Source organism: Phanerochaete carnosa (assembly GCF_000300595.1).
Source record: "Phanerochaete carnosa HHB-10118-sp unplaced genomic scaffold PHACAscaffold_10, whole genome shotgun sequence".
NCBI lineage: Eukaryota > Fungi > Basidiomycota > Agaricomycetes > Polyporales > Phanerochaetaceae > Phanerochaete > Phanerochaete carnosa.
In genome coordinates, this window is record NW_006767637.1 from 1,991,166 (window position 1) to 2,008,626 (window position 17,461).

The following is a 17,461-nucleotide window of genomic DNA, read 5'->3' on the forward strand; positions in this document are numbered from 1 at the left end:
CACAGTACGCGCAACAGGCTGATCGGTCTCAGGTAGGGCGGTCGACTGAGATTGCTCAGGCGAAGGGGTGAGCTCGAACTCGACAGCTTGCAACGGTCGAGATAGACCGTCGATGATCTCAGGTATAGTGAGATCTCCTCGAATGGATTCGATGTCCTCGATAGTGTCTGTACCAAACAGTCGTTCCATGATGCAAGCAACCAAGTAAATCATGACGATGTTGTTCTGCTCGCGAAGGACAGCGGCGAGCTGTCCAAAGATCTCTAGAGCCTCCTGGTCTACTACGAGCTTGGAGATTTTGCTAATGGGAGCGCTCTTTGCTTGGACAATGAACCTGAACTTTGTAACCAATTGAAAAGTGGGGTTGTCCAAGATCTCGGGGGGAATGTCCTCATGTCGTTCCTTCTGGTCGCGGATGTGAATGAGACGGTGGTATACACGCATCTCCAGCTCGGTAGACGACTGGTATCGCCCGCGCTGATCCTCGTAGAACTCCTTCAGACTTTGAAGTGCTAGGAAAAGCATTTCAGTGGTAGTCCGCTATATATGCGGCCGCACTCACTATTCATGAGCTGCTGCTCTTCCAGAGCAAGCGAGAAGTTGGGTTTATCTCGTTCAAGGTGCAGCGCAAGGATGTGAAAACGAGCACAGCGGTCATGGCATTCGATTGCCAATGCGCCGGTCTCGTGCTGCATTGTGAAGTCGCTGCGAATAGCTCGCGAACGATCGCGGATGAACGTGTAAGTTTCCCTGAAGCCTCCACGGGGAATAAGATCATGGAAGAGATAGTCCAAGGTTTTCTGTCGAGAACGTCGCTTTCCTAGGAAACTAAGGTCGCTGTGTTGGGCTTACCTGGAGTACTGGCGGTGGGCGAAGGTCAGAGGGCAACGTCTTGTCTCCTGCTGCACGCTCGTATATTTTGACAGCCCGTTTGTGATCGACGCGTTTGGTTCCCGGAATCTTCCAAATCATGAGCACAGATCATAAACGGCACGGCCAAGGCGAAGAAAGTACGTACAACTTCCCAGCGATCCAGGTTATTCTCGCGTTCTCGCCGATACCGTTCAAATTTGGGACACATGTCCGTGCAGATTCCAACCATGGTGATGGCTTCGTCCAAACGTTTGGGCACCAGCGGGTCGTCCATCTTACCCTCTGCAATGGCCGTCTTGCGCTCAATTTCGCGAGCTTTCACGAGCTGGCCCGACGTAAGCTGCTCCATGCCGTAAAACAATTGTGCAAGCGTACCTCTTGGTAAAAGCGTTCCCGCTCTTCCGCGGTCTCGGGCTCTTTCTCGTCCAGACCCACAGCCTCTACTTCATCGTCCTCAGCTCCCGAGTAAGAATCGTCGTGCCCCTCGTCTTCCGTCCCACTCATAACCTCATCCTGCACGACAGGCACCGCAAGATGCTGCGACGGCTGGTAAAGCTGCGGAGTCGATCGTCCGGACCCTCGACCTTGTCCGCGTCCTCTGCGTGGCCCACCCCCGTGCTCCCGTCTCTCAGAGTCGCTACTGTGCCCCGAGTTGTCTTGGCCGTTGATCCACGTTTTGTTGCGTGAATGTGGTCTCGAGGAGGCCCCGTTTATTTTGAAACCGCGTCCTCGGGGCTGAAGAGGACCGTCCATAGCGATGTGGTCGAGAACAAGATACGCGGGCGGCGGAAGCCAACCCGAGCCAGCCGTTGATATCACGTGATCGGGTCCATTATTCGCAAATCGTGAGGATTTTCGGTTTTTAAGGCTCTTCCTCCTGCCCTGCACTTGTTCACTTTGACTCTGGTTTCTCTGCATTGTTGAGCACCCTATTTGACATAGATTTTCATCGCGAGCTTGTGATAAGCTAGGCGACATTTACGAGCAATGGCTGATGAAAAGAAGAAACCTGTGGTCATTATAACCATTGGCATGGCAGGAGCTGGAAAGTCGACCTTCGTGCAGCGAATCAACTCGTACCTACACTCTCAGGACCCGCCGTCGCCTCCATACGTCCTTAACCTGGACCCTGCCGTTACACACGTCCCCTACGAGCCGAATATCGATATACGAGATACCGTCAACTACCATGAGGTCATGAAGGAGTGTGTGGATCGCCGCTAGCACTTGGGTGACTGCAGTTACTCACTGCTCTGTGAAGGTACAATCTGGGTCCGAACGGCGGTATCCTAACCGCTCTCAACTTATTTACGACTAAGTTTGACCAGGTTCTGGAGCTTGTAGAGAAGCGGGCAGAGACAGTCGAGTGCGTGCCTCTTACTTCTGACAGTCTGCACAACGCTGTGTGTGTCGAGGGACTAATCTCCGACTGCTTTTGGGGGTAAAACCTTTGCAAATCCTCAGAAGTGCTCGTACCGGAGACTTGGAAAGTCTCCTTCCATACGCTTTTCGTGGCACATAGCGATCTGCAGACGTCAATGATATTCTCTGAGACTCACTGACTCTACTCAATAGCTATGTCGTTCTCGACACCCCTGGGCAAATAGAAATCTTCACCTGGTCCGCCTCAGGAGCTATCATAACAGATGCAATCGCGTCTTCTCTGCCGACCGTGGTCGCATATATTATCGACACCCCGCGAACGACAGCCCCTGCCACTTTTATGTCCAACATGCTCTACGCGTGCAGGTGCGCCCTGTCTACCTCCTCCCTTCCTGTGTGGCGCTAACATGCCTCCTTTCTCCAGCATCCTCTATAAAACAAAACTTCCCTTCATCCTTGTGTTCAACAAGACGGACGTGCAGCCACACAACTTTGCCTTGGAATGGATGCAGGACTTTGAAGCCTTCCAGGCAGCGCTTGCGGCGCACAAGGGCACGACAGACGACGAGGGCGAGCCGACGTACATGCACAGCCTGATGAACAGCATGAGCCTCGTCCTAGATGAGTTCTACCGACACCTCACCGCCGTTGGCGTCTCCAGTATGACTGGCGCTGGTATCAAGGAATTCTTCGATGCCGTCCAGGCCGCGCGGGCCGAGTACGAAAAGTGCGTCGGCTGCCACTTTCCCCCTTCAAATGATGCTTATGATGCGACAGGGAGTACCTGCCCGAACTCGAGCGCGCGCGCAAAGCTCGCGAGGATCAGCTGGACGCGGTCAAGCAGGACTCAATGTCACGTATGATGAAGGACCTCGAGCTCGACCGCGCACGGAACCCCGAGATAGTTGCGCGTGACCGGTGGGATCCATCACAGGAAGAAGACGACGATGCAGACGACGAGCTTGACGTAAACATCATTGACCGCAGTATGTCTCGCTCTGCTTCTCAGTCAACCGTAGACTAATCTTCCGTAGGCGAGGAACGTTGGCCAGGCCAGTACATCGACGTCACCCAGATGAGGCGACGAGATGACCAGGGTGTGAGCTGGCCGCGCCCTGGCTAATGTACCGAATCGTGAAACTAGTGTGTGCTTGACGTCTTCGATGTATAAAGGATTACTCTGTATTTGTTTTTGAGCTGACAGCGAGCACTATGAGAGCATTTGCGCGGGGCTTGCCGTGTTTGTTGTGCCTTGTTCTGTTCCGCCACAGGGCTTTCCAAGGCGCAGGGAAACCTTTAGCGGTTAGCACCCTCCGCTAGTCATGGGTGGGTACATTGTACCTTCATCTATCAACAACTTGAAAAATACTTCTGTTAACCATAATGTGTTCGTAGATGTCACAAGTAGATCCGCATTGAGGTTAGCACCCTGTGGCCTGCGGAAGCATGTTCTTGTTCGCAGTCCTGCCATTGCACCCGTAGCCTGGTGGCCATCGAGGTTACCGATGGTGAGTTCTCGTCGACCTTCAACCCGAAAACGCCACCAGCGGGAACTCTGATCCCGTCTTGGGCTCATGCATGCATGTGCCATGCGTTGCCATTGCGACAACGTATACCTTCACGTGGTACATCGGTCAGCGAGTTTATCACAGCTCCTTGGGGCCTCGCGCTACTGTGCTCGCCTCGCTCTCGTCTCTTCTGCCGTAGGTACGGGCACCTTAGAAGCCCCAGTTTTGATATTTGCACCACCATTAACCGCTTGCTCTCCCATCCGTGTCGCGGCATGCTTTGCGGACGAGAGACTTGCCCTTGCTCCCGATGTCGGTGTCTAACTGATACCGGTTCCACCATTCATTTGCAACATGTCCATCAGCGCCGTCAGTGCACAGCGCGATAACAGAATGATTGAACAATAAGCTTCTTCTGCCTTCGTGCACGGTAGTCACCTTGCAGGCGTGGACAGGTTGAGGCAGACCAAGCCGGAAAGGCACCCATCGAGTATTGCCTTTTCCGGCACCAGGCATGTGCTTATGTAATCAATGTATAAGAGGGAAGCGTGCAGCGTCAGATCTGAACTCGACCACCTCCTCTTTGTTTTTACCTGGTAATTTCTCTCGATTTTTCGTTCTCTTTTTATCGGCAAGATCGAAACGGGTCCCGCAAGACACCTGCCGTGGTTGCCGCTCTCGTCGAACGTCTCGTACCTGATTTGCCATGGAACGGTCAGCGGCCCTGTCTTGGATATAGTGTGGCACGTTCTGATGAGGGACATTTTGGCCGAAACATCCAGGTATGCCAAGCTTGAGAAAGTTGGTGAGTGGCATAAACGACCTCTCAATTCTCACATACTAATTTGGCTTCTCACTTGCCAGGCGAAGGTGCGCTACCTTGATGCCGCTTCGCATCTCCCGTGATAACCAGCTGTCTCCGTCCCCTTACGAACTCTCTCATACTGCATATCTACTCCGCGTCCCTCTCGATCATCAGGTACCTATGGCGTGGTTTACAAGGCCAAAGACCTCACGACCAACCAAGTGGTCGCGCTGAAGAAGATTCGCCTTGAGGCCGAAGATGAAGGCGTGCCCAGCACCGCTATCCGGGAAATCAGCCTTCTAAAGGAGTTGAAGGACGATAACGTCGTACGGTGCGTGTCATGACTCCCTAGCCGTGCGCACTTCTTTCGGTCCCACGTGCTGATCAGTTTCGTTTTCCATGTTTGTTTCGGAAATTCCGTGTCGCGTACCATAGCCTGCTCGACATCGTGCACGCCGACCAGAAGCTGTACCTTGTCTTTGAGTTTCTTGATGTCGACCTCAAGCGTTACATGGACATGGGTAACAAGGCAGGCAACCCTCTCTCACTGGATCTTGTCAAGGTGAGCCACTCGTTCAATAGTCTGCGTAATCCAACGTTTGGTCCCCTTCGGTTCGCGTGCGAATCGCTGCCCTATGGGACACGTGAACCAGGAGCCGGTCGCGTCCTAACACGTTTGCGAGCCTGCTAATGCGGCAAGCTTTCGCCACATTGATGAGGTCACGTGACCACAAAACCTTGGCGATACTTGTGCCGGCTGTGTGCGGCCAGCGAGACGAGGGAAGCCTCCTTGACTCCGCGTGCATCACTACAATATTGGATCGCAGCAGGTTTCAGATGTGGCGCTTACCCGGTACTGACAACGTGCTTGCCAGAAATTCACACATCAGCTTTCATCAGGTCTCCTCTACTGCCATTCACACCGTATTCTCCACCGTGACCTCAAGCCGCAGAACTTGCTGATTGACAAATATGATAATCTCAAGCTCGCCGATTTCGGTCTGGCGCGCGCGTTCGGTATCCCAATGCGGACGTACACCCATGAGGTGAGTGCGTGTCTTGCTGCAGAAGTTCGAGAAGACGTATGTTTCGGTATAGGTTGTGACACTCTGGTACCGCGCACCCGAAGTTCTTCTTGGCTCTCGTCACTACTCGACGGCGATTGATATGTGGTCTGTTGGCTGCATCTTTGCCGAGATGGTCATGCGCGGGCACCCGCTCTTCCCTGGCGACTCAGAAATCGACCAGATCTTCAAGATTTTCCGGTGCGTCTCTTCTACCGACACTCGCTTGTCAAGGGGTTGCTGACCTAGTCTGCTTAGCACTCTCGGTACCCCAGGCGAAGAGTCCTGGCCGGGCATCAGCCAGCTGCCGGACTACAAGCCCACGTTCCCGCACTGGAACGGAGAAGACCTCACGGAGACGGTCCCCGGGCTCGACGAGGACGGCATCGATCTGCTCCGGGTGCGTGCGGTCTGGCCTCCGTCATCGATTGTCATGACTACTAACATATATGCTAGCAACTCCTCATCTACGACACCGCGAAGCGCATCTCTGGTATGTCTACTCCCACCACCGCATTACTCCCACATGCTGACCCCAAGTAGCGAAACGCACCCTCATCCACCCGTACTTCAGTGACTACAGCCCCTGAGCGTCGCATCGTACCCCGTCCTTACCCTGTCCCCTACATATCCCTACATATTAGCTCCGCTCCTTGTTCTGCGCCCTCCTCGTGTATAATCTTCGCCTAGCCGCCCGCACATACGCATATATCGATTTCGCATTCACCACACATGTATTTCTTCCTTCGGTTACGTCTGAAATGTGATGTCTTCGCGTGCACTCACCTCCCCACTCCTGTATCACTTCCAATCTCCACCTTTGATACCAGCGTTGTCGCCATTTCGTTTATACTTATGCATTTGTCTGATCACAATGAAGTCTGGCATGAAGCCTTTAGTATGGCATATTACGTTACGCTCAAGAAGACAATGATCCTGCTGATTTAGGGAACGAACACGCATAGTTCGATAGTCCGGGGTACATACTACGGCCGTTACCGCCAGATAGTGCTACAGCAACCAATTTGCAGCCATCGACAATGGGAAATACAAAAGTGAAGGGTTATTTATTTATACGACAATCAGCAAGCAACGGCCCAAGGTCCAGGAGGTGTGGATAGGTGGTAAGGAGAAGGACAGGTATAAGAAAGAGCGCATACAGTCGAAAAGAAGGTTCGCCGAAGCCGAAAATACTCGAAAAGACAGTTGGCGGAAACCGATGTTTACAAAGCGCAAGTCTAAAAGAAGGGTATGGATTTGAGACAGCCGAAAACGTCTCACAAAAAATGTCAGAAGGGTAGAGCCATCCAAAAAATCTCACCGAGCCCGCCTTAGACACCAGGAAGTGTGAAGTCAGGGAAGTCCGGCCAGTTACCTAATTCGGCGGGATCACCGCCGAGGCGGATCCAGTGCGAATAGGACGGGGTCGGGCCGTCGAGGACGAAGAGCTGGTGCCAACCAGGCGGCGAGATGTTCGCGTTCGGCGGTGCGGTGATGGTGCAGGTCGTGCCCGAGCACGAGAACTCGGGGAAGATGGTACGCCCGTCCATCGCGTTACCGTGCGTCGAGGAAATCGCTATTTCAAATATATCAGACAGGGAAGCAAGGCCAGAAAGCGAGGAGACGCACCAGCGATCATTGAGACGCGCATCGTGTCCGTCGTGCCTTGGAAGAGGTTCACCTCGATCTGGTACGTCCCACTGTAGTCCCAGTCCGTCTCGTCGATCGTGAAGTTCGGCTGGATGAGGCCTTGCGAAAGGTAGGGCGGAATGTAGACTTCAACACGCATCTCTTCGGGGAAACCTGGCGTCTGGGGGTCACTGCCAGAAACCAAGACGCGGCCGTCATAGAGGAGCTGGAACCAAATGGTCAATAGGGCGTGACTTGTGCAAGACTAGCGACTTACGGTAGCCTCGGAGTGGTACAGACGGGCGACAATAGTATTGTTCAGAATAGAGATACGCTGATTCACGGGCTGCGTCGGATCGTAGAGAATGGCGTTGAAGTTAGGATCGGTAGCCAGTCCGAAACCGGCAACGCCTTGCATAGCACCATTGACAATGAGGAACGTCCCATCAGGTAGGGCTTTGGGGAATGTTAGTTATGGAACCAGAGCATATGTGCACAGGGCAGGACGGACCAGCCTAGCACAGCGGTGAGTCTAGAGATTTTCTAGAGTGAACAGACGTGACTCACTATACATGGCATGACACGCTTCGACGGCTGCAAAATCAACAACATGTGAGATGAGGTGACGGATCGAAGGTGAAAAAACTAACCATTCGCTCTAGGGTCCAAGTCGCATTCTCCACCTCGGGCTGGATGCTCACACAATTGTCGAGGGCGACTCCAAAGTCAGAACCACCGCAGATCAGGACCGTTATAGGATCCGTGTAGGGTGCATGTTGTGGGAACATCACAGCGCTGCCCTCGTTGGGATAGCTTCGGCCGGCCGCAGGACTGGTAACAGATCCTGGCATGTTAGGCAGGACTACCGCGGTATCGAGGGTGACGGGATCGAGAAGTCGTGCTTCGTTATAGTAACCTATCAGCCAGAAACATTAGCCTTGTGTGCAAACTGAGGGGACGTCAAGCACCCACCGATGAAAATCCGGCCACTCGGAAGAACGTGGAGGAAAGGGTAGAGGTTATTGGGGTCGGTACGGTTCAGGTACTCGAGGAACTTCCAGGTGTCGCCAGTACCATTTGGCTTGGGGAGGATCTCAAGACTAGGCTGAGGGGGACCGTTGCTACCGGTTTCTCCTCCGACGACCAAAATGGAACCATTGGCCATTATCATGGCCGTGGGATACCAGCGCTGAACCTACGTAGAGCGTGAGACATAGAAGGCAGTACTGAGGCGAATACACCTACCTGCAAATGGAGCTCCTCGAAGTTTTCCTCCCAGTCGTTCGTGCCGTTCACGCCAGGGCTGCCGTCGGGAGTATAGAGCCGGACACCCTGAGTGCTGTCAAGACTCCAGCCGCCAACATTCAGTTGACGCCCGCCCTTGTCCGGCAGAACGATGGCTGCAGAACAGAACACATCAGACTTGACGTGCATCGTTCGCCATGCCAGATCAAAGTCGTCGACGAGGGTGGGGTCCAACTCGTATGCGCCAGTGGAGTTGTCGAATTCGCTCGTTCCGAACTTTTCCAGGAAAGCAATCTTGTTGTTGATGCCGAGGGTGACGAGAAGAGGAACTACAACACCAGGGACCTGTCACCACAGACATAGTCAGATGAAACATGAGCATATGTATACTTGCCAGCATACTCACAAAGAACTAGATGAAATAGGGTATAAGCAAGGATAAGATGTTATTCGGAGTAGGCACATACCTCGTATTCTCCAATCACCTCGGGAGTGTGCCAGACGTTCAGCGAACCATTCCACGTGTAGTACTAAATGGAACGAATAACGTCAGCGAAATGCTGCAAATCCCGCAGCATTGATGTACACACCGAGAGGCGGTTGGCGCCACCACAGATGTGGATAGCATCACCAGAGCAGGCAATGTTGCAGTCCGTCTCGTTGGCGAATCCAGGGCTATTGTTGGTGAAGTCGGAGACATCTCCACAGTCTACGAAAGGTTTGATCAAAGTCTAGTGACGAAAAGGCTAGTAATGCACTCACAGCATTCATCTGCGAACTCCATGCCGGCAGCGCCATAGCCGAAGGCGGAGCACTGACTAAGACATGTCTCTGCGCTGTTGTTGGTCGGGAGGATGAGCTGCCACGGAAACACGCGAGCGGTGGTGTTCTCCCTATTAGAGACGTTAGACACTCTGGCGGTATCAAGAACCGGAAAATGTTTACTGGATGCACCCCTGGAACGTCCAATTGCCGGGAAGGCTTGTGTTCTGCGCAACAGGAATGGGTAGTGCCGTGACGTTTCCGGTAGAGGTGTACACCTGAGAAACCGGGTGAGCTGGCGTTGCTCCGTATCCGTGGTCTCGACCGCGTTACTTACGGACAGCCTGTTAGGTCCGCCGCATGCCTCCCTGTAGTATAGAGCATAGATGCTTAGACTGATTCTCAGGCATGACAGCGTAAAACTCACGTAGCATTTCCGCCGCAGCCCATGTTGCAGTCGGAATCGGGGGCAGTGACGGCACCATTAATCAATTCGTCACCACAGAAGCATTGGACTGGAGAAATGTCAGTCTCATGCGCAGCGAGATCAGGGAAGTGCCACTCGTACCTGCGAATTCCATGCCAGCCAATGTGAAGTTCTGACCGTTGCACGTGGAAACACAGGTCTCGACTGTGAGATTTTGATTGTCAGGAATCTCAGTCGTGAAAATTCGTCCGAAAGCATTATCGCTAAAGCGGATGCGGTCAGACAGGCACGCAATTCGTACCAGGGGTACAAGACTTACACATAGCACGCGGAATAGTTCCAGCCAGTCGGAAGGCCTGACTCAACGGGGAAGACTGGAGTCCCGCCGCCGCCGCCGCCGCCACCACCCGGGTTGGTTGGACCATGAGGAAGAGTGCCAGTGAAGTTATAGACCTGTGACAGCAGCTAAATCGCCACATTCTCTCACACGCGCCAAAGGACTCACGTTGAGCCGATTGGGTCCGCCGCAGAATTCCGAGCTATTGCCAGCGCAAGTCATGTCACAATCCGTCAGGGGCGTGGGACCAGAACCAGCGGCGAAGTCTAGATCACAGAAACACTGAGTAGAGAACTCTGCACCTGCGAGAGGGTAGCCAGCGTTGAAACAGGCATTAGTGCAGCTCTCGATGGTGTTCGGTCCATCAGTGGTGACGCCGACGCCCAGGGTACGAGGGTTGCCGGAATCGCTGTGAAAATACATTGAGAGTACACCGCACAACGGTCGGGACACACGTACTTGTAACATCCTAGAGATTCCCACTGGCCTACGCTGGGCACGGTTACCGGAGGTGGGGGAGGGGGCACGCCGCTCCAGAAGACGCTGAGCCGATCTACTCTCCACATCAACTTCATTTCCCGAGTTTTAAACGCCAGAAAACGTACTTGGCCCGCCGCAAGTCTCGTTCGAGTTGCCAACGCATGTCATGTCACAGTCGCTGAGAGTAGCGTTCGTGCCTCCGTTAGAGAAGGCATCGCCGCAGTCTGTGACGGTCACATCAGTTGGTCACTGACGAAGTATGAGCTGCGCGTGGCTTACAGCACTCCTGCGCGAACTCAGTGCCGGCGAAGACGGTGCCCTGCTGAATGCAGAAGTCGATGCACAACTCATCAGTCATGCTCGTCGTGTTCGCGAAAGTCGCTGTGTCTAGCGTACGCCCTCCTGAGTTGCCATCGCTTCCGGAAGGCGCGTCAGACTGGGCCCTACCAGATGTGAGCGCATACTCACGTGTAACATCCTAAGAAGGTCCAGTTGGCCGGCAAAGCAGCAGGCGCGCGGGTGTGCAGGCGACGGAGATGCGACCAGCGGTCAATGTGGGACGAAGCGTGAACGAGCTAGATTCCGATTAGGACTTGTCTGAGATGGCGGATTGTGGCACCTACAGTGGGGGCGAGCGCACACAGCGCCGCCAAAGGAACGGCGGTAGGAACCATGAGTCAAGAGAGGGGACGCTCTGCTGGAGCCTGGCCAACCTCTAGGCTGCGGACGACCTTTTATACCTGAGCCACGAGTGATCTTCATTTGGATGATCAGGTACCGGACTAATCGAGCACATGGTGAGACGTCCGTAAAAATTGACCAATCACTCTCAGGATGCAGACTCGCCCTCGATTGGTTTCTCGAAGATGTGTGGCCTTCCAGGACAGGTTAGGCGGTCCGAGGCTGGGCTCGGCAAGATAGGTCTGACGGTAGCCACCAAAATGCTGTCGCGTTGTGAGAGATGGCATCTCTAAACGATGTCAAGGCCACTTACAGCTCAACTCATATCAGCATCATTAGAGTCACCGCGCAGTGCCTCAACTGTTCAACAGAAAACAAGCCGAGACATGTTGCGGGACCCCCAATACGGAATGCAACGTTGCGTGCTCGTCGGGGGACCATTTTTTTCTCCCGAAACTTTGCCCAGGATCGTACGTTAATTCCTGAGGCCTGAGTGCTTGTCCCGAGACTCAGCGTTTGCGAGTTTTCCCACGTGGTACACCGCCCAATTGACGGGTTGGATGCATGGATGCGACAACGCCACATCATCCTTGTTTGACTACTGCCCCTGTAGACCCGCACAAGGCACGAAAGCGCAGTCAGCATGATGATCTCAGACAGTGACTCATAAAAGGAGATACTTGTTCACTTATCGCAGGGCGTTCGCGCTTCCTCGAAGACTCACATAGGACGCGCTTCTTGACGCGTCTGCGCTATTCAGCGGTCCGTTCGAGAAGATGCAATTCCGCTCCCCAGCTCTTCGAATTGCAAAGAACGCGCACGGTGCTCCGCGACGCGATGCAATTACCGCGTGCTGATGTTTCAGGACGTCAGATTTGAGCGTGTCTCTGAATGGAGTGTCAAGGAAGAAATAGAGTTCTGCAGATCGGACTTGCCACGGGAAAGCGGTGTTGTAACCGGTGAACGCTATCGCAGCGTCAGCTATCCAGAGGTTCCGACTGCCGGTCACGACAGAAGCTGAGCGTCTTCGTCGCTTACGCGTGCCTGTGGTCGAGAGGTTGAGGGATTTAGATGAGTTACTTGCGCAGCTCGTCCAAGAGTAGTCTAGTCGTATTCGTATTTGTATGCCGCACTTCACGATGCGCTCTCCAGGGCCTGAGGCGAGGCAAATTAACTTGAGTCCGGTACCTCAGCCACATGTGACACGTAAGTCCGGATACTGTCGCCGGGACTTGCTCAAGAGCTCTTCGATTCCCAGAGACGAAAATACAGCACAACGCTTACCGTTTGCGATGCACCATGACCATCGGTGTACCGAACGGCTAGGCAAAGAGCAACTGCTCCCAGAGCATGTCGTGATCCGGTTTTTCCAGCGAGAGACAAGGGGTTGTGACCAACCTCTGTGCCGAACGAACTCTGCTTGCTGCTTCGACAAAGAGGCCCCTTGGCTCGGGATGTGTGAATCGTCCTCGGCGAGCGCTCCAAATGTCGAGATATGACAAAAGAATTAGATTCAACATCAGAAACAAGGCACACGCTGTCTGAACGCAAACGATTAGCGTGTGGAATATATTACCTGAAGCGACGTCGAACTCACAGCGGACGAGAATGCTGTTCTTCCGCGTTCGCCACCCCTGCCTTCTCTAGGGGACTTGAGCTCCACTCGACCTATTAGGCAGGTGTAGAGGTTTAGAAGCGAGCCTTATTGTTCTGAAGTTAGACTCGCAACAAAGCGAGGATGTCCTCAGAGGAGATGGGCAGTAACCTTGAGCATTAGCTTTCGGAAATACTCGAAAAAGTTCGACCAACCTGGGGCGGAGCATCGAGACTTCGAATTCGTCATGGTCCTTGGGCCAGAATCGCGAGGAGATTACAGGATCCATCCGGAACACATACCAAGGGTCTGTAATTCAACGGCAGAGTCGTACGGCGGAGCGGTGTTGTATCACGAGCCGAACCTACCGACACGAAATTTCCGGAGCCGAACGTTACACGCACCGCGGGGAGGCGAAATTTTCTTTCCACTGCTGTCAGTGAGCACACAGGATTCGCGCTTCTGCAGAGGTAGGGTAATGCTTTAGTGCAGCGGGACGCCTCACGAGATGGCTGATCACACACTAGCAAGGCCAGCGCGAGATCTGCGCCACTTTACAAATTAACGGATTGAAAACTGACTGCTGCCGGAGGAATCGGAATGTGAATGCACGGATATGCACGACGGGGTGTGAGGGCCGCGAAGGATGGTCGCGAGCCATACGGGGAAGCTGTCAATGAGACGGTGGCGTTGAAGAAAGGTCTGCGCCACTACCAGCTGGAAGTATCGAAGGACGGCCTGCTATTGAGATAACTCAACGGCAGAAGAGACGGCTTGAGCACTTGTTGAGTCATACCGATGGCCGGAATTTCAGGAGTCGCATGTACTCGAAAGTTACCGTCTTGCCAAAGCTTCGAATTTCTAGGGTAGCTGAAACACGATATCTGTCATAACTTAGTCGAGCAGAACGTATGCAGCGACAATGATAGAACGATAGACAGGTGACAGAGAAGCCCCGAAGGATGTTCGAGAGACGGTAATGTCGGTAGAGTGTGTCAACCGACCGGCAGAGTGATGTCTTCAATGCTTGTGTGTCGCATCTTCCACCACGCGATGCATAAATAGATGGGTATATGCGTACAGTTCACACAGCAACAGGGCCCTGAGCAAGTTAGTGCACGGAGGAGGTAGGCGTACTTGTGTAGTTGTCTACAGGTGCATGCTGGAATCATAGAGAGCTCTGAGCTGTCAGATATGCCAAGTAAAGTCGTGGTTGGCACTGTCAGAGTCCCAGAGTGGTATCGTGTGAAAATCCTTGTAGCGTATTGCGGGGCGTGACGAGCAGTTCTGCGACATGCACTGTATGTACACAGGTCACAGACTGACAGATCCCGGAATCGCTGGAACACTTGTCAGCGGGCGTCCGCAGCATACCACAGGATCCGAGGCTTCGAAGAGTCGAAGACTTACCAAGCAGACAAACGCCTGCTTCAGATGTGTACCAAAACTACGGATGAAGGTGTGAACCAGCTGCACTTGCGAGATGTAGACTCGAACACCCACCACAACCTTTCGCCGACCACCCAGAGACCCGTCCCAGTCGTATCAGTCGCAAGCTGAGCCCTCTGGCAGCGTGGCCCCTTCCGCATCCTTTCTCCTGGCGCGATCACTGAGACGTTGTGTCGTCATTGAGCCGTTCGAGTCCGGTATCTCCCTGGTTTCCAGACGAGCGGGCCCTACGTTCCTGGACACACAGTCGTCCACAAGTGCGGTACAGAGTTGGAGTGGGGCTTGTGTACGATGGCAATGAGCAAACATCAGCGGGCGGAGGCGAGCAGCGACGGAGCCTCCTCCATCATATTTGAATTACCCTCGGACCTGACGTCGCTCTCGAGGCCCGTCCCGCTTGGAGACGAGTAGCCAACTCGAGATTTGACGGCAGGGCTCGTCTGCGAGGCAGCGGAACAGACGACGAGATCCACACAGAGCGGGACGTGGTGGGTGCGTGTACAACGGTTAGTCCGCTTCGTTCAAATATTGCGCGAGGGACATGAGCGGAGGACGCAAGCGCTCGAGAGACGCCGCACTCCCGACGCACCCGCCGCCTCGACAAGTACTACGGGACAACTAGTAATACATTCCCTGCAGATAGGCAGGGCGGATAGTATCAAAGAGATTCTGACAGCGGGTACAGAAAAACACCGGAAACAGGAGGGAGTAATCAGAGAAATAACGGGGGACTAGCATATACCGACAACATTCTGAGGATGGTGCATGGGAAACACGTCGACGAGAAGAGAGACTCGGGGAACTAGACACAAGGAATAGCTATACTCGGAACGAAGCGTCGGGTACGTAAGAGGGCGTGAAGGACGTATAGGTTACGGGGTGGGTATCATCGAAAGGCATCTCGGGACCGCAGATAAGACAAGAAGGGAGAGGACGCACGACAGCCAGATAAAGACACAACAGGAAAAGAGCGAATAATAGGGGCGTACCCGGAGGGAGAGTGTGCGTGCCGTAGCGAAGCAAGAAACCAGGGACCGAAACCAAACGCAATTGCCTCTGGCGGTCGTCTAGGCCGCGCTGTCGACTTCTTCCCTTTCCTCCTTGTGTCCCAGGCTGTCGTGCCCATCGGCTGAGTGCGAGTGGTGTACAGACGAGTGCCCGTATCCCGAGTACTGTGGCCAGGTCTGCGAGTACGAGCCGTAGCCGTGTTGCGGGGGATAGTATGGATATGAGCTCGACACTGCCGTCTGCGACGTTTCGTGCCCGTAGCCTGAGTAAGCGATCGGGGACGTGGGCTGCGGCGGCGGAGTCGGCGTGTGTTGAATGGGAGAGACGGGCGGGGCAGGGTACGTGGACGAAGCGGGGGGCGGGGGGTAGGAGCTGTAGTAGTTGGGGTAGTAGCTATACCCACTATAGCCGGTTGTCTGCGAAAGACTCCCGTGCTCGGGATACGAGGGAGGACTCTGGTGAATGGGGGTAGGATAGGTGGGAGACGAAGACTCTTCACCCGCGGAGTCCTGGCTGCGCGAAGCGTTCTTGCTCTTCCTCGAGCGCTTGGGAGCGCCCGAAGAACTGTACGGGTCGTAACGCTTTGCGCGCTTGGAAGACGAGGGTTCGTCCTCTGGCGATGGAAGTAGCAAGGGCGTAGACAGTAATGGAGACGTATCCGGCTCGTCTGCTTCCCCACGGTAACGAGGGATGCCGTCGACACCCATTTCGACCTTCGGTGGGTTCCTGAAATGTGTCTTGTCGAGATATTCGGGGGATATATCGAGAGACGCCAGTTCGGGAAGGGTCGAGGGTGAGCGCAGGCGTCCCTGCTCGACATCTTCAACCTTGTAGTAGGAAATAAGGTGTTGCGCGACGCCGCCAATCGTCAGGGAGAATGTCTGTGACTGAGTCAGTAAACCGGGTCGAACGATTGAGCGCGGCGGGCATGACAGCCCGAAAACAGCAGAATGGTCTAACAACAATTCTGAGACCACGGACGGGCTGGGCAAGAACCTCGCACTCGAGCTCTCAAAGTAGCTTGTAGATGTGTGCGGGCATCGCCAGGATCGAGGAATGAAAGCACAACAAGACGCACCTTCTTCATCAATCCACTAGGCTTGAACTTGTAGCTGTTCGTCAAGCTTCCAACAAGACTGCGTTCGCGTTGCCGATCGATTCCCAGACGAGCAGACTCGCCCTTGGGCCTGCTGAGGCTCTGACCGTTCTCAGTCTTGATGGTCTCTTGCACGTATTCTTCGTTTGCCTCCCTCTCTGCGCGCGCGCTTCGATGCCCTGCCCCCCTCTTCTCTGTCTCGCGATACAAAAGAAAGTTGCCCAGGATGCGGCTTGGGCTCCAGAAGAAGCCGTCCGTCCAGCGTTTGATACCGCTTTCGTCCTCGTCGAACACGAACACGGAGCCCGAGGTGATCATCTTGCGCTCAGAGTCGACGAGACGACGCGTCACGCGGGGGATGAGGCCCCGTCTTGCAGCCTCGAGGATGAGCAGGGCATCGCCTGTGGTCTCTATCCAGCCCGACCAGGGAGGTTCTGTCCAGGTTGAGGGGGCATTCTGGCTGGAAGACGCTTGGTCTTGCGACATGCCGAGAAGCTGTTCTTGTTCATCGTTGGCGACGACGACGAGGGCGGTAAAGGACGAGAGTCGGTCAGCACATGGTGGTCGGGCAGAGAATCAGCGACGAAAAATTCTAAAATAAAGTTCGAGCAAGAGCACTGACCAGTGAAGCTTCAGAGTTTCGGTCTCTGAGGAGGTGCGGAGCGGCGGGGACCTAATTTTGTTTGTTTCTCCCCTAAAATAATGAGGCGTGGGAACTATTCACGTGGCTCTTTTTCCTCTCGCCGCTTTCGTCGCCTTCGTTGTCGTCCGCGGCTGCGTGCTCGTCGTCTTCGCTGACTTTCGCCGGGCGTCGAGGTGAGAGGAAGCTTGTGAAAGGCCCCACTGCCCACATACAAACATGCTATCTTTCACAAGTCCCCGTCCACCTCATAACTCCAAGCGCCTTTCCCCGATTCAGCTTCCTCGTATCAGCACCTATCGGCACACAGCCCTCCGCGCCTCTCCTGTGCATCCTAGGAACGTTCAAGGGGCACGGGTTGGCCACAATCCCTCGCTCGAACATGCCTCGTTTCCTCCAGCAGGTCCCCAGCAAGTCACGACCCTCATTTCGTATGTTTTCTGCCTCGACGTGTCGTCTTTCTGCTCCCAATGTCGCTCT

The 17,461-nt window shown here is 54.2% G+C and overlaps 5 protein-coding genes across 5 annotated transcripts; 2 read left to right on the forward strand and 3 right to left on the reverse strand.

Moving 5' to 3' along the window:
• Window positions 1–93: 93 nt before the first annotated feature.
• PHACADRAFT_103430 (uncharacterized protein) lies at window positions 94–972 on the reverse strand (the record flags this gene model as incomplete). Its single annotated transcript, XM_007400493.1, has 3 exons — window positions 94–512; window positions 563–800; window positions 853–972. Coding segments are annotated over 3 exons (777 nt in total), but the record flags the coding sequence as incomplete, so codon positions are not given.
• A 781-nt stretch (window positions 973–1,753) lies between these two features.
• Window positions 1,754–3,776, forward strand: PHACADRAFT_263524 (uncharacterized protein). The gene is made up of 6 exons (XM_007400494.1): window positions 1,754–2,078; window positions 2,135–2,239; window positions 2,449–2,622; window positions 2,681–2,983; window positions 3,034–3,242; window positions 3,291–3,776. The coding sequence occupies exons 1-6, from the start codon at window positions 1,861–1,863 to the stop codon at window positions 3,377–3,379; spliced, it is 1,098 nt and encodes a 365-aa protein (XP_007400556.1). The 5' UTR covers window positions 1,754–1,860; the 3' UTR covers window positions 3,380–3,776.
• Window positions 3,777–4,361: 585 nt separating this feature from the next.
• PHACADRAFT_263526 (uncharacterized protein) lies at window positions 4,362–6,419 on the forward strand. The gene is made up of 9 exons (XM_007400495.1): window positions 4,362–4,478; window positions 4,547–4,573; window positions 4,742–4,900; window positions 5,005–5,131; window positions 5,445–5,615; window positions 5,668–5,834; window positions 5,892–6,033; window positions 6,090–6,126; window positions 6,177–6,419. Exons 1-9 carry the CDS (start codon window positions 4,471–4,473, stop codon window positions 6,221–6,223), a joined length of 885 nt encoding a protein of 294 aa, XP_007400557.1. The 5' UTR covers window positions 4,362–4,470; the 3' UTR covers window positions 6,224–6,419.
• A 345-nt stretch (window positions 6,420–6,764) lies between these two features.
• Window positions 6,765–11,088, reverse strand: PHACADRAFT_263528 (uncharacterized protein; the record flags this gene model as incomplete). Its single annotated transcript, XM_007400496.1, has 21 exons — window positions 10,982–11,088; window positions 10,793–10,929; window positions 10,639–10,737; window positions 10,493–10,586; window positions 10,202–10,442; window positions 10,016–10,149; window positions 9,838–9,959; window positions 9,697–9,784; window positions 9,607–9,637; window positions 9,453–9,547; window positions 9,270–9,400; window positions 9,098–9,216; window positions 8,975–9,037; window positions 8,914–8,919; window positions 8,508–8,852; window positions 8,235–8,457; window positions 7,913–8,178; window positions 7,824–7,856; window positions 7,540–7,719; window positions 7,263–7,488; window positions 6,765–7,209 (listed from the first exon to the last, which is right to left on the reverse strand). Coding segments are annotated over exons 2-20 (2,569 nt in total), but the record flags the coding sequence as incomplete, so codon positions are not given.
• A 3,862-nt stretch (window positions 11,089–14,950) lies between these two features.
• PHACADRAFT_263532 (uncharacterized protein) lies at window positions 14,951–17,069 on the reverse strand. The gene is made up of 3 exons (XM_007400497.1): window positions 16,964–17,069; window positions 16,324–16,838; window positions 14,951–16,126 (listed from the first exon to the last, which is right to left on the reverse strand). Exons 2-3 carry the CDS (start codon window positions 16,825–16,827, stop codon window positions 15,305–15,307), a joined length of 1,326 nt encoding a protein of 441 aa, XP_007400559.1. The 5' UTR covers window positions 16,828–16,838; window positions 16,964–17,069; the 3' UTR covers window positions 14,951–15,304.
• Between the last annotated feature and the right edge of the window lie 392 nt (window positions 17,070–17,461).

What these genes read in the sequence shown, in the direction of transcription:
- PHACADRAFT_263524 (XM_007400494.1), top strand. Translation starts at nt 1,861, where the DNA reads ATGGCTGATGAAAAGAAGAAACCTGTGGTCATTATAACCATTGGCATG. An exon ending in TACCATGAGGTCATGAAGGA is followed by an intron (nt 2,079 to 2,134) that starts GTGTGTGGATCG and finishes TGCTCTGTGAAG; the next exon opens with GTACAATCTGGGTCCGAACG. An exon ending in CGTAAACATCATTGACCGCA is followed by an intron (nt 3,243 to 3,290) that starts GTATGTCTCGCT and finishes AATCTTCCGTAG; the next exon opens with GCGAGGAACGTTGGCCAGGC.
- PHACADRAFT_263526 (XM_007400495.1), top strand. An exon ending in AAGCTTGAGAAAGTTGGTGA is followed by an intron (nt 4,574 to 4,741) that starts GTGGCATAAACG and finishes CTCTCGATCATC; the next exon opens with AGGTACCTATGGCGTGGTTT. An exon ending in CACCGCGAAGCGCATCTCTG is followed by an intron (nt 6,127 to 6,176) that starts GTATGTCTACTC and finishes GACCCCAAGTAG; the next exon opens with CGAAACGCACCCTCATCCAC.
- PHACADRAFT_263532 (XM_007400497.1), bottom strand. Translation starts at nt 16,827, where the DNA reads ATGTCGCAAGACCAAGCGTCTTCCAGCCAGAATGCCCCCTCAACCTGG. An exon ending in CTAGTGGATTGATGAAGAAG is followed by an intron (nt 16,127 to 16,323) that starts GTGCGTCTTGTT and finishes ACTCAGTCACAG; the next exon opens with ACATTCTCCCTGACGATTGG.